General features: G+C 38.1%; 1 protein-coding gene across 1 annotated transcript in view; it reads right to left on the bottom strand.

The window, feature by feature from the left end:
- DMXL1 (Dmx like 1) overlaps positions 1 to 26,213 on the bottom strand; it is an 85,373-nt gene that overhangs the window by 35,065 nt on the left and 24,095 nt on the right. Inside the window, exons 14-27 of the mRNA XM_081942631.1 lie at positions 24,611 to 24,700; positions 24,280 to 24,382; positions 21,035 to 21,151; positions 18,110 to 18,334; positions 15,545 to 17,194; positions 14,626 to 14,736; positions 13,963 to 14,132; positions 12,237 to 12,334; positions 9,610 to 9,775; positions 7,935 to 8,187; positions 6,288 to 7,357; positions 5,478 to 5,669; positions 5,180 to 5,256; positions 199 to 326 (exon numbers count right to left, since the gene is read on the bottom strand). Coding sequence (XP_081798757.1) covers positions 199 to 326; positions 5,180 to 5,256; positions 5,478 to 5,669; positions 6,288 to 7,357; positions 7,935 to 8,187; positions 9,610 to 9,775; positions 12,237 to 12,334; positions 13,963 to 14,132; positions 14,626 to 14,736; positions 15,545 to 17,194; positions 18,110 to 18,334; positions 21,035 to 21,151; positions 24,280 to 24,382; positions 24,611 to 24,700 — 4,450 coding nt within the window. The remainder of the gene's footprint in view (positions 1 to 198; positions 327 to 5,179; positions 5,257 to 5,477; positions 5,670 to 6,287; positions 7,358 to 7,934; positions 8,188 to 9,609; positions 9,776 to 12,236; positions 12,335 to 13,962; positions 14,133 to 14,625; positions 14,737 to 15,544; positions 17,195 to 18,109; positions 18,335 to 21,034; positions 21,152 to 24,279; positions 24,383 to 24,610; positions 24,701 to 26,213) is intronic.

The following is a 26,213-nucleotide window of genomic DNA, read 5'->3' as shown; positions in this document are numbered from 1 at the left end:
TAAACACTATAAGGTTACCTAATATTGTATTTAATCTAAAGTGGAAGAAAAAACAACTAGTAGCCAGAAAGTCATATTAGAAGAAGAAACAGGAAAGAAAATATTTTAAACTCCCTGTTTGTAACACAGAACAATATACTCTACTTCAAAGAAGCCAGACTGTTCAAAACTCCATGGAGAAAATTATATCTTGATTACCTGGCCATTGAGCTGGTGTAGTATTTGGTGTTACTGTTTCATCTGAACTTGCTGTTCTTAGAGAATGCCGATGGGAAAGCAACAACGTCTGATAAATCATTCCAGTGAATTGGTTTGCTTGCAATAAACTATACAAAAAACAAAATTGTAAAAATCAGTGTTAATTATGGTGTTTTGCTTGAATATAGTGGTTGATCATAATTTACTTAGCTTAACTATTTTATACATATTCTAATCAAGGGTGTTAATAACATTAGCTGCTGAAAAGCTACAAAATTTTGCATTGTGATCTGTTATTATGAGACCTGCTATTTAAAGTCAGCTTCAAACTGAGATTGATTACGAATATATTAGTGATTTAATACTATTACTAATACTGATAGTATTTAATACTATCAGGTAAACTTCACATTCAGAAACTAAGTATATGACTTAATTTTTGGACTTCCTTGCTTCTTCCTAATCTTTATAGAGAAAGATAATTACATAGCACTGGAAATGGCATGTAGAAATAAGACGGTTCTACAGTACACACATTTATTTTGCATAGCCTTAAAATACTCATAGTTACATGCAGCTGGTTTTTTTTTTGTTCAATTGTTTTTAGAGACTGCCTGGAGAAGTCCCTGCAATTTACACAAGGTGGTTAGTTATTCCTTCCTAGAGGTGAGAGAAAGTGACCCAAGTTAGCCACCTAGCTTTGTGCCTAAAGCAGGATCCGAAATCATGGTCTCTAACCAGTATATGGTTTCTAACCTTATGCCTTATGCACTGCATCAAATGTGCCCTTACATTATAGCCTAAATGACCTTCAAAATACTAAATCTTGTGAAAGTATCAAAATATTAGACACAAAATAGTTCAAAATTGTCTTAATATTTGTTCATGTTATTCATAGTTATGGCATAGAATCTTAACTCTGTAATGAGTGATCACACTGAAAAAAGCAGATTTAAAGGAAATATTTAATAAGATGGCCCATACTGCTTTGTGAAACATGCATCAAAAAGGAAAAAAAAATGTCTTCCTGCTTATATGTTTGCTTGAAATGTATGAATTCTAAACCTTGTTACTGCAAACTATGTTTGAATGAACCAGTACACCTAACTCTTTACTGGCAATATAATTATTTTATCTTTCAGACAATTTTTAAAGCCTTATGAGAAACTAGGAATAGAATAAAGAGACTTTTACATGTTTCCCAATTCTCGGATATATAATGTTTTCTAATACAAGTAATATGATGTTAGCAAAGATGATCAGGAAATAGCAAAGTATAATTATGAGAAAACAAATCAGTTTTGGATATCTGTAAGCCACATCTACCTCACTAAAAGCTATTGTTTTAATAAATTGCTTGTTATATCTGATCTAAGAATTTTGTAGCCTTTCTTATATTTCTAATTTAACTAAGTTAGCCAATTTAACATTAGCTGAGTAGACTCTGATTAAGCTAACAATCTAAAATAAAAGTATTTGTCAGTATTATAGTTGGTTAAATATGAATTTATGTCAAAAAAGACCGTTGGCTTACCTGAACGGTCATTCTCTGGGCGCTGCGGGAGAGTCCAAGCATGGGTTAACACAGCCTATCTGCCCAAGGACTGAGTTGATTTTTCCCCTGGTCACGCCTCCTTTGCCTCAAGTCCAGTTTTAAAAACAAGGTCTTGTCCATCGTAGGACGCCCTAGGTATTCTAAGTGAACAGTACAGTCTTGGTTCCTTCCATCAACCCTGGGCGGGTTTTGGACTCTCCCGCAGCGCCCAGAGAACGACCGTTCAGGTAAGCCAACGGTCTTTCTCCTGTGCGCTGCTTGGAGAGTCTAAGCATGGGACATACCCAAGCTATTGTGTCCCAGGGCGGGGAGTGTCCTGATTGTCCGGAGCCTCGATAACTTTTTGCAAAACTCTTCTTCCAAAGGAGGCTTTGGCTGAGGCAAAGGTGTCAATTTTATAGTTTCTAATGAATGCTGTGGGAGAAGTCCACGTAGCAGCCCTGCAAATGTCAATGATGGACGCCTGGGTTGCCCAAGCTGCTGTAGTGGAGGCAAACTTCGCTGCATTTAGGGAGGCATCTGCTGAGTATTCCATGGCTGTAATGATCTTGTTGAGATCATGCCGCCAAAGAGATGCCTCCGAAGGGGGCTTAGATCTCAGCTGGCATAGCCAGAGCAAGGATGCCCTTGTAAAGAATGAGGCAGAGGTAGATGCCTTAATCGCCCAGGCAGCCGCTTGGTGCGTTTTATGACAGGCCTTTTCAGACCTCTTGTCCTCTGCCTTCAGCCCCTCTAATAGGTCAGCCTATTGAATTGAATTGGAGGTCAGAGAGACCACTGGGGCATCCACCTTGGGCATCTTTAATACAACCTCAAGTTTCGGTTCCAGAGGATATAAGGTTTTGTCTGCACCACTGGTGTTGGCCAGAGTACCCGGCTGCACCCATTGGCGCTGTACCACGTCCATGAACAAGTCAGGAACCGGGATAAGCTCTGGGTCTTTAGGGCTATTTAGTCTCACTACCTTAAGGTCCTGGGAAGTAGAGGGAATGGCCTTGTCCTTAGGTTTGGCCCCGAGCTCTGTAGAGGCCCTGGCCTTGTGTAAGAGAGCTTTAAACAATGAAGGCTTGAAGAGGCCAGTGAATGCCAGCTTATCGGGAGGCCTGTCTTCATCCTCCGAAAGCTCAAACTCATCCGCAGCTTTCTCTGCCCACACAGATACCTCTGTGTAACAGATGTGCCTGGGGAAACGAGGTCGCGGCTCCTACCCTCCGGGTGGGGGTGGGTAGTCCTAGGGGCATTGCCACTTTTACTTTCCTTTTGGCGCATGGCTTCAACCACTCCCTGGGAAATAGCCTGAGCAATGACCTCCCTCATTTCAGCTGAGAGAGCCGGGACTTTGTCCTCTAAAGGCCTGGGCCTAGAAGGGACTCAGCCTCTTTCAGATCGAATGGGAGCCATGGAGTCCTCCATGTGGAGGCAACCGTAGAAAGATTCCAACTCCTCCCTCACAGAAGAAGTAGGAGAGTCTGGATAACCTAGGGAGGCTGCAGGGGAGCCAGACAGGGAATCCCTACCACTGATAAGAGGGTGACTGATCCCCTTGGTTAGAGAGAGACTCCTCTCTCTCATGTCTGGGCAGAGGGGACCTCGGTGCAGCCTCACAGGCCTGAGAAGGATGAGTGGCCTGGGTCTTACTAGGCCCTTCCTTAGGGGCCTCCTGCTTCTTGTCCCCTTGGTCTTTAGGGCCTTTGTTCCCAGAGGAACAATGGAAAGATTTGCTCCCTGCTCCTTTATTACCCTTTCTCCCTTGGCCTGAGGGATCTGGCCTACTGTGCTTTGCAGATGGCCCTGCCAGCCCCTCCCGGTGCCCCAAACCTTCATCCGCCATGCTCTGGATGGTTGGGCCAGGTAGAGAATGAATCAGCCGCAGAAGGAGGGCTTTGGACACTGGCCAGCCGGCTCCAAAGCGTCCACAGATCAGGATGAGTCTGGAGGCTTGAAAGGAACACCAGGGCACTCTACTGCCACCCCTTCTGACAAAGGTTGTTGAAAGGGGGGGGGGTCAGATTCTGCCGGTGCCCCGGAAAGGCCCTCGCAACCCCTGGCGGCGATCTGCGCTGAGGCAGAGCGGCACGGAGAGCTGCAGTGTCTTTCCTGCCGTCTGCTGTCGAAATGCACAAAAAAGATAGCCGCCGCGACTTTTGCGCGTTTAGAAAATGGCCAAGAATGCCGGAGCCTAATTAGAGGCCGTTGGAAGGCATGCCAAAGCGCTGCTTCCAAAATGGCCGCCGCGCCCTCTGGAAATTGCAGAGACACCGCTGCGGAGTAAATCTCTCCAAAATCTCCCTGAAGAGCGGCTGGGGACGCACCTAAGTCCTATCCGTCCCCGCACTCGCTGGCAGCCGCCGGATCACTGGCCTCAGCTGTTCCACCTGCCGTGGACAAACGCAGCAGGTGGGGTTTGTCCGTTGCCTCAGAAAACAGCAATAAATTGCAATATCTTTAAAATAGAACACTAAAACAACGGTAAAGGGGAAAATCCTAAGAACTCTATTCTAAATCAGTACTCTAACAATTTTCTCCTGGAGAGCCCAGTCTATCTGTCCATAGACTGAGAGCTCCCCAAAACAAGTCCTATTGGGCAGACTGAGTTTTTAAAACTGGACTTAAGGAGGCAAAGGAAGCGTGACCAGGGGAAAAATCAACTCAGTCCTTGGGCAGATAGGCTGTGTTAACGCATGCTTGGACTCTCTAAGCAGCGCACAAGAGAAGTATGGATTCCCAAACTATAGAAATGTAATCTGGAGATGAAGATATAGCAATAATAATGGTAATAATCTTTAGTGAATATCATATCATAAATTAACTGTGGTACTGATGAATTATAGCTTTTCTTATATTGAGGTCCTAGTATTTTAGATTATATCAGAGAATAATTAACCCTATTTTTGAAGAATGCTGGAGTCCTCAATTTACGACCACAATTGAACCCAAAATTTATATTGCTAAGTGTGTAAATGAGTTTTGTCCCATTTTACAAGTTTTCTTGCCACAGTTGTTAAGTGAATCATTTAGATTCTTAACTTAGTAACCCAGTTAAGTGAAACTAGCTTCCGCATTGACTTTGCTTGCCAGAAGGTTGCAAAAGATGATTACATGACCCTGAGACACAACAATGGTGAGAAATATGAACCAGTTGCCAAGCATCTGAATTTTGATCACATGAACATGGGGATGCAGCAATGCTTGTAAGTATGAAGCAGAAATGGCATAAGCTACTTGTTTCATTTACAACTTTTGCCATTATAACTTTGAACGGTCACTAAATGAACTGTTGTAAGTTGAGTACTACCTGTACAAGAAAAGATATATAAGAGGCAACATTTTGTGCATTTTATACCCAATTTAGAGTCTACCTCACAGAAGGGAAAAATAAAAATGTTCTCATTGTGCCAAAAAACTTATTTTTGTAAAAAAAAATACCTGTAGTTATGACTCCCACAGAGAGACTGGTATATGCAAGCTGATAAAGATGCTGCTAATGTGTGCATTACATGTATCTGAAAGAAACACATATTTAAAAAAAAAAATATTTGTATGATCTTGAATCACTTGTTTTCATTTTCTTGTTCAAGGCATTAGATGGCTATTCATTTAAACATAAAATAAACAACTCCCAATATACATATAAATATTAATATGCCTATATAATTACAGCAATTAATGTAATAAAATCTTTTTTAAAAGTTTAGTAAAATACTGTCAAATTATAGATACTTGCCTTATTATTCTGGACATCTGGGTGGGGTGGAGAGTCAAGAGAAATAATAGCATGTAGTATATCGTGTGTCAGGTTACTCAGATGCAATAATGGGTTGGCTACCACTGTTTTGGCACTTGCAGTACAGGCAAAAAGAAGAGGTATTGTGCTCGGCTCAGATACAATACTGCTATGCAATTGCTCTGAAAATTCCTTTATAAATAGGATGAAAAATAAAGAGTATAATTTGACTTTCAAATTTCCTACAAAGATGAATTTTCTTCTATACCTACACATGCTTATTGATACGTTAATTGGAATAATTATTCTCCTTTCTAACCCAAAAATGCCACTAAAGGTGGACAAAACAAGGAATCCAGGGTTTTTTTGGGTGGGAAAATGTTTGTTTAGGTTGCAATAAAATCTAGAAACAATAGTATTGGCCCAGTGACTAATAGGCAGCATAACTTTGAATTTTCTAGGCCCAGGTTTAAATCTATAGCTGCTCTACTAAGCTTATTTTTCAAACTTCCAGTTCAATTTTCATTTTCGGGAAACTGAAAGTTCAAATACTGGAAGCATGAATTTAGAAACTTTTTACTGAAAAAAAGTTATCTGGAATTTTCCTGGTTTTTATCTGAAAACAAAATTATAAATATATAGCTCAAAAAAATCTAGTATTCTAGATGTAGGGCCAGAAATATTTGATCAAATTGTTATACGCGCAAAAGCTAAAAATAGTTTGCTAGTAATTTATTGAAATCATTATGTATTAATATTTAAGCCCAAGCCCAAGCCCAATCAATCAGGGGAAAAATCCACTCTATTTACCTGTTGAGATTCTTGCAGAAGCAAAATCAGTTCCATTCGTACAGATGCCAAGCCTCCACCATGAGACCCATGAAGGATGCAATAACTAAGAAACATTCGCAAAAGTGATTGGTATTTTATAAGCCAGTGTCTTCTTTGAATATTTTCCTTTAGTTGTATATCTGGTAGGTCTTCAGTTTTTTCATTTAAGGAACTTTCACCCATTACTGGGATAATTTCTCTCTGAGAATCATCTGCTTCAATATTGTATTCACATGTCTTCTGAAGGGCTACTACCTCCCTTTCAAGCCAATTATACAGCTGGTATCGTAATTTTCCGCCATCTACTTCATAGCCAGTGGATAATGTTCGAAGTTCCTCTGTAAGAATCTTCAGGCATGCCCTAAATTTCAGCTGAACATAAATTATGTCTTCTGATGAAGCTAAGACATCATTCTCACCTCCTGAACTGTAGGTTTCAGTGCAGCTAGAACTAACTTCATTTGTTTTTTCACCTGTTATCTTCTGCAAAGGTTTCATTACAAGGCAAGAATCCTCACTTTCCTCATCTTTGTCACCGTCCCATTTTAATTCCAACGGGTCATCTTGGAAGACTGCAGCTGGCTGACTCCAATCAAACAAAGCATCAGAATCTGAATGTTTGCCTAGTGAAGCATCTGATAATGGCCCTAAACCATTTAGCATTGGTTCTGACCTGTCAGTCCTGAAAAACTGGTCATCTTTCGATTCTACTGGCATTGGAGAAGAAGGTGAACATTCTTTACTAGTGTTCCTTAAACTAAATGTTCTTCTTAAACACTTTGACTTTTTGACCACTTTAGGCATCTTCGATAATACTTCTAAAGCCAACATGGGACAGCCAGACTTCAAATGAGTATATGCTGCAGTAAAGAATAATTTTCTTTCCTCTAAATTGATTTCATCTGCCAGCCCCTTTTCTCCTGTTACACATATCCTTGTGGAAGATAAATCAGAAGATCCAAAATGGCGTCTCAGCAAGAGAGGATGCGTCCTTAGATAATTATAAAAATTAAATACTGAAGGGCTACAGTTTGAGAAGCTTCCTTCATCTAGAAAGATATCACATGAAAAAATAATGAATAATTTATTTTCTAAAAGAAATAATTCCGATATTGTCTTGCTGTCAATATTACGACACAACATTTCTACCCTAAGGAAACATAGATGCCCCATGTATTTTAGGAACATGCAAAAAAGTCTAACCTTTGATCATGTTGTTCAGTATGTCTATTCCGCTTCTTAACATGGCAAAATGATTTATTATGAAATGTTTAAGCCTTTTCCCTCTATATATTTTATTCCATCACAGAATGGTTCCTTAACATTCATTGTTGTAATAATCACAGAAAGCTTCAAGATGATGCTTTGGGATAACATTGTGACATAGTAAAAACAAATCAGCACCTACAGTGTTTTGTGCTTCTGGTAGTATGCTTCATTTAGATAACATGATCATTTCAAAATCACCGTTAGTTGGTTTGGAGGCCACAGTTCTTCATCATTCATGAGAACCACCGAGGATAATATGTAGAATATTACTTATTACCAGAAGAGTTTGTTTAATATTTTAAGGCTAAATATAACATGCACACATTCCAAAGGTAGATCTAAATTGTCTCAGCTTACCTTCATCATTCAAAGTGGGAGGGCTTAAAAGAGTATCAAGAGCATGACTATACTCTTCCAAAATCCAGTAAGCCATACTTCGGAGAAAAGGATCAAAATGTGGTTTTGATGGACTTTCAGTGGAATGAGGCTTACTTCCCAGAATTCTCTTCTGAAGAATTGATTTGTAAGTACCAGATGTTTCAAATTCTGATTCATACAGTCGTGCAATTACAAGAGCTAGCTGAATGTCATTTAATTTCTCTAGGCAGACCTAATTAAAATAAACAAAGGAGTGATTTTTTTAAAAAAAAGATCCAATCAGAAATAAGAAATACAGAGCTGTTTTACTCCAGGATTATGTATGCAGCCATCCAGATACCTCTGGCATATTTACAGATAATATGGAGGCTTAACCTTCTGCTGCTGTTGTTCCTTTAAAACTGGTTTTTGGGGCATGATGCCTACAACATAGAGATAACGTTGCATCTTCAAGGCCAATACCCTTTGATAAATCTGTCCTTCACAAATTTTTCATACCCACTTTTCCCAGACTAGAGTCCCATATAGTCTTGCCTTTTCTCATTGGGAAAATGTTCAAGACCCCTATATCATTTTGATTACCTTCTTATATTTGTTTTTCAGCTTTTTCATATATAGCAGTTAAAAGAGTATGGGGCTTACGTAAAGAGGATGACTCATGCTTGATTTGATACAAAATGGTTATACTCAGCCTATGTTTGGCCAACCTATGGCACATGTGCCACAGGTGGCACGTAGAGCCATATTTGCTGGCATGGCAGCCCTCAGCTCTGGCTGGCACGCATGCACCGGCCAGCTGATTTTTGGCTTTCTGGAGGGCCTGGGTAGGCCATTTTCACCCTCTCCAGGCTTCAGAAAAGCCTCCAAATCCTAGAGAGGTCAAAAAACAGACCCAGCAGCCCAACCGGAAGTTTAGGAACGAACTTCCGTTGTGCCTGTTTTTCACCCTCCCCAGGCTGGGGGTTTTCCTGAAGACTGGGGAGGGCAAAAAACAGGCTCAATGGCCCAACCAGAGGTTTGGGGGTCAGGGGTTGCTTGCTCATGCTTGGTGAGGTGATGCTTGCACATACTTAGATGGGGGAGGTGTTGCTTGCACATGCGCAGATGGCTGGGCACACGTGCAGGCGCACACAATTTTGGCACACCTTTAGAAAAAGGGTAGACATCACTGGCATATAGCAATAGCACTTATACTGCACTCTGAGCGGTTTACAGTGTCAGCATACTGTCCCCAACAATCTGGATCATTATTTTAGCACCTTTGGAGGGATGGAAGAGAGAGTTAACCTCGATCAAACTTCAGGCTGTGGGCAAAGTTAGCCCGTAATACTGCATTTTAATTACTGAGCCACCAGGGTTCCTTAGACTGAAAATTTCTCCATTCTGTATTAAAACATATTTTAGCATTCTATACTTCTTTTGTTTTGTTTAGACATTGGACAAGGCTATTCCTATTTTCAATCAGTTTAAGTGTACTACCATATTTATATTCATATCTGACCGTGCAATATTTAGATGACGCTATTAAGCATATAGCTGGACTTCAACATAACATTCAAATCTGCTTGTACTATTAAAACATTGGGTGTATGTAAATACATTATTAAATGCATTGTAATCTTTTTCAATAATCTGAAGAAAACATTTTAGTTACCTCAATGGCATCTTTTAAGTGACCAGCCAATAAAAAAAATGCTGTAGAATGTTCAAAACGTTGCTTGCCTAGCAATGAAAAAGCATTCTTCAGTGCTGCCTTACGCCATCTGTCCTCAGTAAAATTGTTTCCAAAGAACTGTGTCATTTTAGTATCTTTTAGGGACCTGCCAAAGTAACCATTTATAACAATTAAGTCACAAAGTACAAAAAAAAGCTGAATAATTTATGTTTATCAAACAATGAAACACATGCTCTCAGATTCCAAATGGCATATTTTAAAAATCAAGTTGCTGCTAAAATTCCCCATGTGCAATTAGAAATGGCCAATATTTAACCTGGTTTCTATGCTTATGATAGAATAAAAGTGCTCAAATGAAATGCCATGGCTAAAGTAAGTCTTTAGAAGATATTGTAATAAGGCACATAAAATAATATTTCAAAAACTTTCAGTAGTTATAAACTACTTGATAAAGATTTTGAAGCTGGGAGGATTGCCCAGTTAAACAAAGGTCCTATATTCTGGTCTTTAAGAGCATGAGAATTCACATTCAATTATGTCTTTGCATTCTCTTCATTTATATTGTTTTAAACCAGCGGTTCTCAACCTGTGGATCGCGAGCTACGGAAGCCAAGAGGTACCATTTTTGAGGCGTAAAAAAGGCGAGGAAAATAAAATAAAATAAAGGAACGTGGGATGCGCGTACACAGAGATTCCCTATTAAGACTGTTATCCATGCTTAGCATGGGTAACAGTCTTAATAGGCTTTGGCCCCTCTCCTGCGGCTCCTGCTGACCCAATCGCACAATCTGCTCTCCGCCCCGAGAAGGCATGAGCCTCTCGCCTGCTTTTGCGATTCCGTGTCCTTCGCAGGCAACTCAGTGTCAGGAAAAGCTCCAGCCCTTTTCTTGTGCTCATCTCTTGTGCGCATGCGCGCAAGCAAAATACCCTCCTGGGCCAGGATCAAGGCGGAGGGGATGACTCTCTTCCTGCTGTCGCCACTGCACAATGAGGTGACTAACTGGTTACACAGTGCAGGAGACTCCTCAGCGCCAGACTCAGGTCAGCGCAAGCCTCAGTCCCCTTCGTGTTGGCTCAGGAAGGAGGAGAATGGGGAGCAGCAGCAGCTGGTTGGGTGCAGGGAGGGAAGAGCTCCAGTTCTCCTGCGCTGCACAGGGCTTTCCTTGCGCAGGGCTCTGGAACTCTTCCCTCTCTGCATCCAGAGATGGCTGCTCCGGCTCTTTCCTGAGTCAACACGAAGGGGACCGACCTGTGTCTGGCGCTAAGGAATCTCCTATGCAGTGCAGCCAGCTACTCACTTCTCAGTGGTGGCAGGGAAGGAGTCATTGTCCCCGCCACCATGATCCCGGCCCAGGAGGGTATTTTGCTTGCACACACAAGAAAGAGATGAAAGAGAAAAAGGGAGAAAGAGAGAGAGAGATAGAGATAGAAATGAAAGAGAGCTGGAAGGAGAGAATGGGAGAGAGGGAAAATAGAGAGAAACAAATTAGAGGGAGAAGGGGGAGAGGGAGAAAGAAATGAAAGAGAGCTGAATGGAGAGAATGAGAGGAAAAAGCGAGGGAAACAAATCAGGAGGAAAGAAAGGAAGAGAAAAGAAAGAAAGAAACTAACTTTCTCAGACCTATGACGAAAGCAATGGCAAGCTAGATCTCTTGCTGAGAAAACTGCAGTTTGCTAGAAGGCACAAATTGGAAACAAGTCTGATTTTTTTTAAATAACAGAGATGGAAAAAAATGCATCTGAAAATAAGATTATTTATAATTTTGGATAATGTATTATACTCTCAAACTCAAAAGAAATCAAAATATATATCCTATTGCTGTTAGTACAATCTTGCCAGCTTCTATCAAACCTATGAAAAGATTATAGAGAAGCAATTTCCTACAATTAATAACTTTATTTTGGATTTGCTATAGTATTCAATGAGAAAGAAAGAAAAAGAAAGAGGGAAAGGGAAGGAAAGAAAGAAAGGAAGAAGAGAAAGGAAGAGGAAAAATAGAGAAAAACAGAAATGAGAGGGAGGGGGAGAGAAGAGAGAGAGACCCTACTCCCACAGAAAACACTGAACCATGAAACCTTGGTAGGCATGTCTGGGGAGGATGTCATGTGATTGGGTGGGAGTGATGTTGAGTTGGCCACACCCACCCAGGTTTTGTGGTTCCCGGTGTTACATAGTAGCAACGAAAATAATTTTGTGGTTGGGAGGTCACCACAACATGAGGAACTGTATTAAAGGGTTGCGGCATTAGGAAGGTTGAGAACCATTGTTTTAAACCAAATTTTGAGTCCAAAATTTTAATCCAAATGTATTTATTTATTTATTTATTTATTTATTTATTACTTGAATTGTTTTATGCACCCCATCTCATGTAACAGTGATTTCCTCAACAGGAATTACTTTCATATCACTGAGGATTATTCTATTTCTGTTTTATATCTGGTGACTCATATCTGGCTAGATAGCAGATAGCCTGTGCTTTAGCTGAGGCTCTATATCCAGTTGTTTCCTTTTATTATACTATTTTCTATTAGATGGCCACAAAAGTACAGCCTCAAGAAAACTACTTACAATATATATTGAATTAAATTCTGCTATAAAATTGTACCTGTATAGTCCCCAAATTACAGTCTTCTTTTTCATTGCAAGATAGAAAATGGCTGCATCCAGAGGATCATTGTTTCTTTGAAAGGCTGCTTTAGCGACCTGAAAGGATAATAGTAAATTTTGTGGTTACAAATGTAGTATTTTGTCATAGTTCTGTTCAGAGAAATTTTGAGCAATTAATGAAATAATTTATTTGTATTGTTTAATACACAGAAAAAGCTAAACCAACTCTTATTTATAAAGCATACATGATTTTTCTTTAGAGGTGAAATCATTATTTATAAAAAGTAAACTTTATGTTGTATGTGGATAAGAGATTTACCTTCCAGCAAACCTCTTGCATTTCAAGCTTAGTGTAGAATTAGAAAACATAGAACAGGAATTTCTTCTTTGTACTGTATTGTGTAAATGTAGTGTACGTATAAGTTTTGTGTGTGTGGATTTTGTATGTTTGTAAATAAATAAAAATATAAAAAAGAAAGAAAAAGAAAACACTTTCTCTCCCTTGATCAACTGCTTGCATGAAATCTCATAAACTCCAGGGAATGCAGTTTCTGATAGCTCATAGCTACCCTGCTAATGCTTATATAAAGAGCTGATAAAAATATGAGATTTGATTGCATTAATGCCTGGTAATTTTGAAACTTATCACCAGATCACAGAGTTATGATCATTTTCATCTTGTATTTAAATGGCTGAGGACTCCATATCCGGTCATTGGGAGCACTAACTGACCTGAAGGAATCTAGGAATAGTTGAACAACCTACTAAAGTAAATTCAATTAACATTTCTGCCACTTAAAACAAATAAAGCAAAGTAAACATTGCAAACAATATCCATATAAATGAAAACATATCATGAATGGGCTAGTTCAAAAGATGTGTCTTTCCTTCAACTATCTAGGTGAGATATTCTAGTAAGAAATCTCAGCAGTGGCACTACTTTGTCTACCTTGGTTGGTTTTGATTAAAAACAGGTGAGTCTTTGTTTTATTTGTAAAGGAAAACATTTGTAGAGTTGTAGATTGGAATTTTGTAACAAACATTATAATTTTTCCTGTATTGATATCAAGGAAATGATATGGCTGTGTCCATGTAGTTCTCAGGAATCAAGCTTAAAGAAAAGAAGACTTTACTTTTAATTTACAAAATTATTCATTGCGTGACTCAGTAGTTAAATAAATATAGAAGAGGTTTTCACTTTAAGAGTAAAAATAGTAAGTCCTCTTTAGTTCATCTGGCCGTTCACTGCCATTTCTTAAAAGTATATCTATTTAAAATAATTAAAATTTATGTTTCTACTTATTCTATCCCTCTTTATAAAAATAAAGCCAGATACAGTTATATCAATAAGTTCAAGTGCAAACTTCAGTTCTGTTCAAGGCAAAGTATTTGTCACATTGATTGCTTTAATATTAATCAACAGATGTAAATAAGGCAGACAAAAACAGCCTATTGCTGTTATCTGAAGCCGTACCGTATGATTATATGAGAATTATAATATGTGACTACAGAAGATGAACTATATACAAGCCAATAGTAACAAAAGTAGAAAAATTGCTCATAGGAAGCTTTTTCATGGCAGCATTCCTTTTCAATCTTATTTCTAACCTATATTTAAAAAAAAACATTCTGCTTTAAAAAATCTGAAAAATATATCATGTACTCTATTATTTGAATGAAATTTACAGCAAGATACAAGATAATTTGTTATAAATTGCCTTTACCTTCTCAATGCATCTGCGCAAATTATGGGTATTTCGAACCCACCATCCTATTCCCATAGCTCTAAGCTCTGACCATGTTGGATCACCTTTCTGTATTGCAGGAAGCATGTTTAGAAGTTCTTCTTCTGCAATAGAGTGAAACGCCCAGGCAAAATGACTCGAAGACAAACCTGAAATAATCACAAATAATTACTTACAGTTATTTAATTTACTTTATAATTGATAACTAGATTACCTTAAAATATTTAGTGATTCTTTTTCTGATACTTTTTTTAAAAGTTGGAAACATGAAGCAATATGCAAAAACAAAATCATGTTGTCATAATTTGTGTGAGTAATTAATGACTTGCAAACAGCTACACTTAAAAAGTTGTAAAACACAAAATGTTCATTAATTCTGTATGCCACAAATAACTTAGATCCCCGTACTTAACTGTTTAAAAATACATCTATATCCAGAGACTTGATGAGACTACCCTAGAGCCAAAAACAGTTAGAAAAACCTGTAGTATTCAACTGTTCAGTGCATATCTTGATTATCAGCACTATGCCAAAGTTTCTCCATCTCCAAAGGTCACACTTCCTCAGAAACAATCCTAATTATATCTAAAATATTGTTCTATTTTGCATTAGTGCCTCACAAAGGCTAAAGAAAATATTTACCTTGATGTAATAGCTGAGGTCTGTGAGCAGGTGGCACAGAAGTTGTCATAAAAGTGTGAAGACGAACTGCCAAAAGAAACTTCAAACCACATTCGTCAAGTGTTTCTCCTCCTATGAATGAAGGTTTAGTCTATAAAATGAAGCTCTTTAAACAAAACTCTATGATTTTTTTGCCACATTTTCCATTATTTTTATATATGTAAGTCTTACTTCTTAGGTAAGCATAGTTTTACAATGTAGGGAATGGGTAACAAATTTATGTACTACAATGGATTTTAAAGCAATCAATAATTAATATAATATGAAATAACAATAATAGCAGACAAATAGAGCCCTACAATGTTTATTTTTTTAATCTGATATCAATATTACCAAATTCAGTTATGGTTTCCCCATAACTATTGCAATATATGGAAATTTGCCAGTCCATATAGAAAGAGAGGCAATTCTTCTAACTTTTAAACTTCAAACCTTTAAGCAAAATGTTTCTATTCGTACAATGGGTAAAATACTTTCCTAGGAAGTAGTAAACCTAATGCTAAAAAATAACAGTAACTATGGAACACAGAAAAAGTATTTGGAGAATCACATTTAGTCTTTAAATAAAGTATAGTATTAATTTTCCTTGGGTACTTCCCAACTCCAACTATTTTATTTATTTATGGAGTTTCTATACCCAACCATTTCAACCAGTGACTTTGAGTGACTTACAGTTCTAATTACCAAATTTAATCTATTGTGTATCATTAAATTTCATATAAGCCAGTAGTCTTCATAATCAATTGATATATTCTTGTATTAACAGTGGAATCTAATAATGTTTATAAGTGTGTGCAATTGATTGACTGATTAATTCAGTTAAGTAAGTATAGGCAGGACTGTTAAAAAGAAAACCTGGATTAGTCATTACAAAACTTACCTTTGTTTCTGTCTCTGCTTTCTCCTATATCAGTACTGGTAATGGCAATTGTATCAGCTAATGCCATCAATAGCATCTGTTCCATCCTGGTAAGTCCTGGTAAGCTAGAATGAAGCAAGTGACGAGAAAGAACTTGGGCATGCTCTTGTCCAAAGTAAGTTGGATTATACTGAGAAAGATCAATAACTTTTGGCTTTTTGTCATCTTCATCTACTTCAATTGTAGTCAGTTCATCTGTATACAGGCTGGAATTTTGAAATAAATCCTCATAATTTTCATCAGTCACATGTTTGTTAAGGTTCTTTGGAGTATTTGACTTTTCAGTACAAGCATAGGAACATTCTTCATCAGCAGCAAGCAATGCATACAAAGGAAGCGGTGGAACAGAATCTATTTCTGTATAGTCTGTTATTACACATCTGTTAAATGTCATAGGATCTCTTGTACTACTCCCACTAGCACAGATTGAGAGAGAGTGATACCTTTTCTCATGGCAGGGGTCACTTAAAGCAATTACTTCTCCAGCAATGCATTTGACTAGATGAGATAAAATGGCCTTTGCTCTACGTACTTTCCCTAGATCCATGAGTTCCAAAAGTTGCACAGGATGATACTGAGGTAAAGTAGGACATAATGAATGAGCTGCTTCAAAAAGACCAGAATCTTCCATCTCCAGTGACAGATCAAATACAGTTCGTTTCCCACCAAGTTTTTGAGCAAAGCTAGCCATGGATCGGGTTAATGTTCGCTTTGACGGGGGAACACCAGACGACTGGCTTTGTTTAACTAAACTTGTTATAGATGGTGTACTAACATTGTAAGAGTCTGCAGTAATGGGATCTTGCTTTGAAAATGGCTGCCATTGAGAATACACATGCATTTCACAATCCATCCCAACTACAAGGATGCCATCACGAACCCAAGACAAAGAAACTGGTAAAGGAGGTGACCCTTCTACTGATGAGACCAAATTGACACATCGTAACAGTATAAATCTAGATGTACAAGAGGTTTTAGCATTTTCCCATACTGGCAGTATAAGCATTTCCTTAGCACTTTGTTCCTGTATCTTCCCAGCCAACTGACCAAACATATAAAGCTTTGAACCAATGCCTACTGTTAATATATGAGAGCCATCTTCCCTAGACATCCAGTCTAAATGAACCAAATGCTTTGTTCTGAATGTTAAGTTCTTATTTCCTACTGCCATTGAACTACTATTGACACTCAGAGAATCCAATGTTAGGTTTAGTTCATCTAAATGAAGTGTTTGTTCCAAGTTCCAACAAGAGCCTCCTGTAGATTCACATTCAAAAATGCCGACATTCACAAAAAAATCTTGAGAATTACTGTTTTGGGGTGGTGTTCGCTTGTATGCCACAGCTAAACGATTTGTATGAGCGCAGCTAATTTCAAGAGATAAACCAGACACTTCAAGGGCACTGCTACTAAGATGTCCATCTTCAATTAGCAATGGCCATTCTTCCCATACATACATACCACTGTTCTTAGTATTCTCTGGTTTGGATAACACATCTGTTTCTTGTGCCATTCTACACCTCCAAAACCTAACTTTCCCATCTGAGCAAAGTGTTGCAAGAAGATAAGGAGCTTGGTGGACTGGATAAATTGAAGAAGAACTTAAGTGGCCTAAGATTAAAGAACAAAAATCCTTAGAATACTAACCAGAGAAAAAAATTAATTGAACATGAAATTTTCAAGCATTTTTTTCAAAACCTAAGAGCAAAGTTTAGTGCTCTATAGTTTATAAAACCAAGTTTACTGTTGTAACATGGTGTAACTTTTATAGCAGTTTAGTAGCTGTTTGTATATCAATTTTCTTTAAATCAGGCATGTCCAAAGTGCTGCCCGGGGGCCAAATGTGGCCCTTTTTCAAATTTCAAGCGGCCCGCAGCCTCTTCTCCCCACTGGAGTTATTTGTTTAGTCTTTCATAAAATACTGTATTTTTCAAAGTATAAAGATGCATCTTTTTCCCCTCAAAAAAGAGGCTAAAAATCTGGGTGCATCTTATACACTGAATACAGCATTTTTTGCCTCCCAAAACTCTGCCCCCTTCACCAAAATGGCTGTGCATAGCCTTTAGGAGGTTTTCAGAGTGCTCCTGGGGGCTGTGGAGGGCATAAATGAGCAAAAAACGGGCCATTTTTTGCTCAACTTTGCCCCCCCAGCCCCCAGGAGCACTCTAGAAGCCTCTTAAAGGCTATTCATGCCCTTTAAAAAATAGGCCCATTTTCGTGGGAGAGTGCAAAAACTTTTTTTTAAATTTGCCTCTTCAAAATCTTGGTGCGTCTTATACTCGGAAAAATACGGTAGTTAATTCGCATTTAATGTTAAGGGTTCAAAGAATGTCAGGCTGAATGATCGGCCCCACACATTTTCACCTCACCAAATCTGGCCCTCCTCGCAAAAAGTTTGGACATCCCTGCTTTAAATATTATGCTTTCAAATTATCATTAAGATTTAATAAAAACTGAAGAAAAGTTAGATGAAAGACTGTTAATACATAATTTCCTCCTACCCTATTTGTTTTATAATTTACAAACCTGCTGATGGTTTAATGCTTACTATCTCCACTCCTTCTGGTAAATTCAGTTCTTGACTATAGACAATTTCTGAAGAAAGAACTAATTGGCTGGTACTCTGAAGATTATCTCTGCAAACTTGGTATTTCTTTGTAAAGGAACTGTGAAGCTTTTCTTGGTTCGGAGAAGAAGAATGCAGTTCTTCTTGAGATGCTGTTTCAGATGCCTTCGGTGCTATTTTTTCATCTACAACAATTGGGATATTTTATTTAATGTTTACTTAAAATACAATCTGTTCTAATAAATTTCAAGATATTCTGAAATTACAATAACTAAATTCTATGTTTATATCAACATATTTATTTTTCTACAAGTCACTAGAAATAAACAGCATCAGAGGTTTAGCCAGTTGTTAAAGACAATATTTTATATTTACACGGCCTGCCTTTCATATCCAAAATATTTTTCAGGACATACAGTTGCAAGAAAAAGTATGTGAACCCCTTGGGATTACATGGAGTTTTGCATGAATTGGTCATAAAATGTGCTCTGAACGTCATCTAAGTCACAACAATAGAAAAACACAGTCTGCTGAAAATACTACTACACAAACATTAGATGTTGCCATGGTTTAATTGAACATAACATGTAAACATTCACAGTGCAGGGAGGAAAAAGTATGTGAGCCCCTAGTCTAATGACTTCTCCAAGAGCTAATTGGAGCCAGGAGTGAGCCAACCTTGACTCCAATCAGTGTGATGACATTGGATATGTTGCTGACAGCTGTCCTGCCCTTTAAAAACACACACCTGTTTTGGGTTTACTGATTTCAAGCATTTCAAGAGCACAGCACATAATGCTTCATGAGGTAATGAAGAATCCTAGAGTGTCAGCTAAAGACCTACAGAAATCTCTGGCGCATGCTAACATTTTTGTTGACACATCTACAATAAGGAAAACATTAAACAAGAATGGAGTACATGGGAGGACACCACGGAGGAAGCCATTGCTGTCCAAAACAAATATTGCAGCACGTTTGAAGTTTGCAAAAGAGCACCTGGATGTTCCACAGCACTACTGGCAAAATATACTGTGGACAGATGAAACCAAAATTGAGTTGTTTGGGAAAAACACACAACACTATGTGTGGAGAAAAAAAGGCACAGCACATCAACATCAAAACCTCATCCCCTGTAAAACATGGTGGAGGGAGCATCATGGTTTGGGGCTGCTTTGCTGCCTCAGGGCCTGGACGGATTGTTGTCATTGATGGGAAAATGAATTCCAGAGTTTATCAAGACATTTTGCAGGAAGACGTACGACCATCTGTCCGCCAACTGAAGCTCCGCAGAGGATGGGTGATGCAACAGGATAATGACCCAAAGCATACAAGTAATTCAACAACAAAATGGCTTCAACAGCACAGAATACGCCTTCTGGAGTGGCCCAGTCAGAGTCCTGACCTCAATCCGATTGAAATGCTATGGCATGATCTTAAGAGAGCGATTCACACCAGACATCCCAAGAATATTGCTACACTGAAACAGTTTTGTGAAGAGGAGTGGTCCAAAATTACTCCAGATCGTTGTGCAGGTCTGACCTACAACTACAGGAAACGTTTGGTTGAGGTTATTGCTGCCAAAGGAGGGTCAACCAGTTATTAAGTCCAACGGTTCACATACTTTTTCCTCCCTGCATTGTGAATGTTTACATGTCATGTTCAATTAAACCATGGCAACATCTAATGTTTGTGTAGTAATATTTTCAGCAGACTGTGTTTTTCTATTGTTGTGACCTAGATGAAGTTCAAAGCACATTTTATGACCAATTCGTGCAAAACTCCACATAATCCCAAGGGGTTCACATCCTTTTCTTGCAACTGTAGTGACCTTTAAATGGACTATGACCCCACTTTTATCATGAATTCTTTTGTATCCAGCACAATATTCTATGCTGTAGGAATTAGGGAATGGATCTAGTGCAGTGATGGCAAACCTATGGCACGCGTGCCACAAGTGGCACGCGGAGCCATTTGTCAGGGCACGCGAGGGCACCTCTGAGCAACCCGGAAGTTTGCTCGGAGGGTGGTTTTAAGCGCTCCGAAGGCTTCAGGGAAGCCTCCGGACGGTCCCTGAAGCCTCCGGAGAGCCTCCGGGGGGTCGGGGGAGGCTCCTTTCGCCCTCCCCAGGCTCCAATAAAGCCCCTGGAGTCTGGGGAGGGCGAAAAAAGCATGTAAAAATGGGGGGTGTCGCACGTTGTGCGTGCATGCGCACTGGGGGGGTCGCGCATTGCATTATGGGTGCGGCACGCCCGCACTCGACCCCCCTGCGCTCCCCCCACTTGTGGCACGCGAGCCAAAAAAGGTTCGCCATCACTGATCTAGTGTCTCTATAGAACTCTTTCCCCAGCTCTTGAATTACAACTATAAACATTAAACATGTTGACTTTTTCCATTAAGCTTAGCATTTAGTTCATGTCCTTCATTAATATTCAGGTTCAAGCAGAATAATTCTGACTGCAATGACAAAGTGAAATTACTACCTTATTACTACCTCTTTCTATATGGAAGTTTGATTGACACTTTTGGATTCTACATACCTGTAATATCCTTCTACTTTCTAATTCTTATGGATTAGTGCACCACCAAAAAGCTAGTGCATACATTGTCTAGTCTTAGACACAAAAGAGTTTTGAAATATTTTACTTTATTAATAATTTGCCTATGTTTTAGTCAAAATATGTAAAGATTATGAGACAATGACAAATAACAGCTAAAAACCATAGTTATGTGTATTTGAAAAAGAATTAAGAAATTATAGAACACAGAACTGAGAAATTCAATAATAAATATTTAATGAATTTATGCTGCAATTATCAAATGAATACATTCTTCAAGAAGCATAGTATATAAATTTTTATATATATTGTCAAATATTTAGAACATACCCACTGAGACTGGTAGGGATTTCAAATGTAATTTCCACATATGTAACAGTGAGCAGTTTTGAGTATATTCAATTACAATTAAATAGAATTTTTCAGAAAATCCATTTTCCTGATATCCTGCAAAAAGAAAAAAAGTTTTCAGTAAAAGACAGCAATTAAAAACAGCTCCAGCTTTTTATTACTGTTCCTTTGTACCGTGTTTCCCCGGAAATACGACATGTCCTGAAACTAAGGTCATGCCAGATTTTTGCGGTGGGCAAAAATATAAACCCTTCCCCTAAAACAAGCCCTAGTGAAGGGGTGGGTTTAGCCAGAACAGGGGGCAGCCCTTCCCTTCCCTGGCCACTTCAGGGCTTCTTGGCCCCTTAATGGGATCAGTTGGATCACTCCGTTCACAAAACAGCTGATTCGCGGGTGCCGCTCAGGCCTCTGCCTATAGCAAACGCTGGTCATTTTTGCAGCCAATTGCTGCTGCAAAAGAAGCCGGAGCCCAAGCAACACAACTCAAATGCCTCATGTCCTCCTTGCCTAACGGTGACAGTCACAGCTCGTAATTCCGTCCACGGAACCGAAAAAGAAGGCATGGAAATCAATACACCTGGGACATCGGAAGAAGCCCTGCGAGGAGACGCTGCTGCCGAAGTTCAGGAAATCCCCCCCCCCCAACCTGCAAATCGTCCTTTCAAAGAGGAGCTTCACCAGGATGAAGGTGATACAAACTCCGCCTTCAGCCATCTCTTCATCATCGTGAAACTCCTCTTTGAAAGGACGATCTGCAGGTTGGGGGGGGGGGAGGAGATTTCCTGCACTTCGGCAGCAGCGTCTCCTCGCAGGGCTTCTCCCGATGTCCCAAGAGTATGGATTTTAATGCCTACAGGAGGTAGGAGCTTCTCACCTGCATATTCACATTGAAGGCTCGAAATGGGGTGTTTTTGCGAATGGCTTGAAAATGGGGAGGGAGATATTCCTGCGTCCGCCCCTGTTCTGAAGGTCAGAACAGAATACGTAAGAGACAAAATCCCCCCTCCCCATTTTCAAGAGGTTTGAAAAATGCCACATTCCAAGCCTTCACATTATCCAGGATTGCAGGATTGAAGGCATGCGGGAGGGAAGATTTTGTCTCTTATCCTGTGACCTTCAGAGCAGGGGAAAAGGCAGGAATATCCCCCTCCATATTTTCTAACGGTTTGCAAAAATGTCCCATTTTGAGCCTTCAGCATATTGCAGGTTTGACGGCTCAGAATGAGGCATTTTTGCGAACGGCTTGAAAATGGGGAGGGGAGATTTTCCTTCCTCTTATCCTGTTCTAAAGCTCAGCACAGACTCAGAATAGAATAAGAGGCAAAATCCCTCCACCCCTTTTCCTGGCAATCGTTCTTTCCTTGGGATCTCAGCGCAGACGCACATCCCCCAAATGCTCTTTCCGAAGCCTTCTCTGCGTCTGTGCAGAGCTCCCAAGGAAAGGATGGTGTGTGGGTCTGTGTGTGAGAGAGAGGTCCATAACCCACCCCCCCAAGGCAGCCACATCCCTCCACTAACCTGCTTTCCTGCTCCATTTTCCACTGCTACGTGCAGGACAAGAAAAGTAGTTTGTTAGTTTACTTCCAACTTCGCGATATATATATATATATATTTTGCGAGAACTTGGAAGGTATTTTCTGGATTTTTTTTTACCATAGGCACACAGTCTACTTTTCTTGTCCTGCACATGGAACGGAGAATGGAGCTGGAAAGCAAGTTAGTGAAGGGATGTGCCTGCCTTTGAGGGTGTGTGTGTGTGTTCGTTCGTTCTTCCAGGAAGAACCCCCCCCCCATGAGGCCAGAGCAGCACAGCTGTTCCGCGGCCAGCAAGCAGGGCAGGCAAAGTCCAGGATGCAAGGAGAAGTTGGGTCATTGTGGCCGCAGACAAGCAGGTGGTGGGACGGAGAGGGTGGGGCTGGTGGGGTTGCTGCTTCCTGCACCTGAAAAATAATAAGCCTTCCCCCTCTAATAAGCCCAAGGCCATATTTCATGGGTCAAAAAAATATAAGACTCTGTCGTATTTTCGGGGAAACACGGTATGTTTTAGCTAGGTCTTGCAAACTGATTTTTAAAGAAGCTGCAGTTCTCTACAGTTTATAATTCAAAAGCCTTTTTGGAACTGGTGGTGCAACTACAGTGATCTAAAGATATCAATGGGACTTAATGTTCTTTATCAAATTGGGTTAAATTTACCAGATTAACTTTATTAAATAGATTAACTCCATTAACCATATGAACTCCTCACAGATGGTTCATATTACTATGGTATGTTCTATGCATGGACTACTTTAAGGGTTTTGGAACGATATGTTTAATTTAGTCCAGAAGTCAAAGTGATTTGAGAAAGGAGTTGCTGTAGCTGCTGGACCAATCAGTGGCAATTTGCAGCACAGGGTATGACTGCATTTACATTTAGAGGAAAATCAATTGTTCACTCTTATTTATACTTCTTGGCTTTGACTAATGTATAGCACACGTAAGAGGGAGGAGGTGATAAAATGACTTTCTATTTCAGATTATAGACAAAATGCAACTTTAGAAGTTTCCCTCACAATAAATTGTTCATAAACATAAAAATAAGGTAGCAAGGCACCAACTAAAAATGGATATTTGTCCCAGAAATACAACTTTGTCCTCCCATGGAAATTCTTCTCTTTAAAACTCAAGGATTTTTTTTAACAATGACATATTTAATTTGTAATCATAAAACATACAATCCTCTCTGCAATTCATTCAGCCTCATTCTTCTATTTGGTTAGTCTCAGCCCTGTGCATCTTTCTTTCTTGTTGGTAATTATTACAGTTTTATATAAGAATAACGTATTACATTTAGTAATATTTGCCTACCATGATTCTCTTTCTATCCTGTTTGAATAAAAATGAACTTAGGAGAGAGGAACTATTTGACAGATATTTATTATTATTAAATTTCTATCTTTCTGTTCCCACAGTACACAAGAGAAATTGCAAGTTATAAAATCTATAAATAGAAATAAAATAATTAAATTTAGGCATAAAATGGTATATATCAAAACCTTCCTATGTCAAAGAACAGATAAGTCTTATTTGTATTATTTTAAATTATTAATATTTTAGTGTAGAAAAGAAATGTCAGTATCTGAGTATAAAATATATTAACGGTTTTACTACAAACATAATGCTACAAGCAAAAGTGTTTATTACACAATAAATGTTACTTAAGATTTAAAGTGTATATGCTTTACCAGGATCAAGTAGTATTGACTCTTTTTCTGAGAATTTATTCTCAAGATTATTCATAATGAAATCTTCTTGATAAACATGAAGTAGCTGCATTTTCTCACCATGCTAAATTAAAAACAGATACATTAATCTATTATACATAAATATAATAAACAGAGTGGCAACAATCTAAAAACAATAAAAATAAATTAATTCATTTGTGATATAAAATATTAAATACTTGGCTAACAATAAATACTTGGATAACATTCTTTTTGCTGTCTTTTATTTGTCAATATTTTACTGAAAATGTTCAAATAAAGCATTATGAGATAAAACAATAGTAAATCTTACCAGCTCTGTAATAGAATTCAGTTCTACAATGCAGCCCGGTCTAGCTGTAGATTGCTGACTTATGATGTTAAAAAATTTGCCAACGTATTTCTGCAGTTAGTAACAAAAGCCAGTAATTAATTGTCATGCAATTATATTTCATTAATTTCTTCATTTGGAACTACTTACTCTCTATTTAATACAATTAGCCATACTATATTAATAAGAACTACTTTTGTACCAACAACCTAGTAATTCTTTATAGAAACAAAAATAACTTTCATAATCTATTTGCTTGTTTTGTTATGTATGCAATGCTTAAATAAATCAAAATGGATAAAATATTTTGCATATAATGGAATATTTAATTAGCTAATTAAATATATATTAGGTAAAATGACATTTTATCTTATAAAAACAAGGACAAACCATATATTCCACTTTTTTTTTACTTGAATATAATCAGAAAGCTATAAAATATTTATTTATTTAAATTTATAGTCACTGAACTCCAATAGATTCTAATAGTCATTAGGGTAGTGTTGGATATTCCAATCTTCTCCATTGCATTTTGTTTTCATGTTACTTTTTAATTTTTGCGAACTGCCCAGAATCGAGCAACAGCAAAACTGAAAGTATAAAATAAGATAATGTTCATGAATTTTAATTCCTAAAAAATTACCTCCTTCAATAGACTCTTGCCCAGAGAGAAATGTTAGAAAGAGAGAAAACTGGAGAGAGAAAGGAAAAAAAAGAAACCTTCAAAGCAGATTTTTATCAAGTAGCCTTCAATGAGAATGTGCAGTATCTTTAAGCTGGTGAGTATATTTGGAATTTAACAGTGATTTTATAAAATAGATGCCAGTACAAAATAGATGGATGCCAATACAAAATAGATGAAAGTGATTTCTGACCAAATCAAAAAGTATGCATTTAGTAGAAGGCAAACTGCTTACATTTCAATAATTCAATAAAACTTTATGGAGTTATTTTGGGCAGGGAGGTAGATAACTTTCAAAACCTTGGGTCCAGTCATTCATGAAACAAATAATTTTTAAGAGGCAATGAGATCCATGTAGATCCCATAGAGATTCGTGTAAGTAAAGATGATACTGGTTGCTGATAACAACTTCCTTTTGTATTTGTTCCTTTTTTGTATTATGAGAAAAAAAAATCAAGTTAACTAACAACCTGGTATTAGGTCATCTTCCCTTCTCTACATTAAACTTCCACTTTTGATGAAATTTGGAAATTAAAATTAAAATAAGCAATTAACTCAGGTACAATGTAACATATTTAACTTTATCCTAAATGTTCAACGTTTGTGAAGGCAGCAAATCATCTGTGAAATAATAATTAAACCCACACTACTGTTGATAATGATTATAATTAAATTTATATATGATAGTTTTTAGTTCATAGTTTAAGCAATTGTAAGACTACTAATTGTCTTTTTGAAAAAATCAACATGTATTTCATTAAGAGTGTCTATGGATAATACATAAAAATAGAACACTGACATTAATTCTGCTAATAGTGAAATACTGGAACTGGGAAATAAAAATTTAAGATTTGGCAATTTATTATCATTGTACTTAATACTTTTTATTAAATTTATTTTAGA

Source organism: Natrix helvetica (assembly GCF_964273705.1).
Source record: "Natrix helvetica genome assembly, chromosome: 2".
NCBI lineage: Eukaryota > Metazoa > Chordata > Lepidosauria > Squamata > Natricidae > Natrix > Natrix helvetica.
This window is presented reverse-complemented; position numbering and strand designations above follow the sequence as displayed.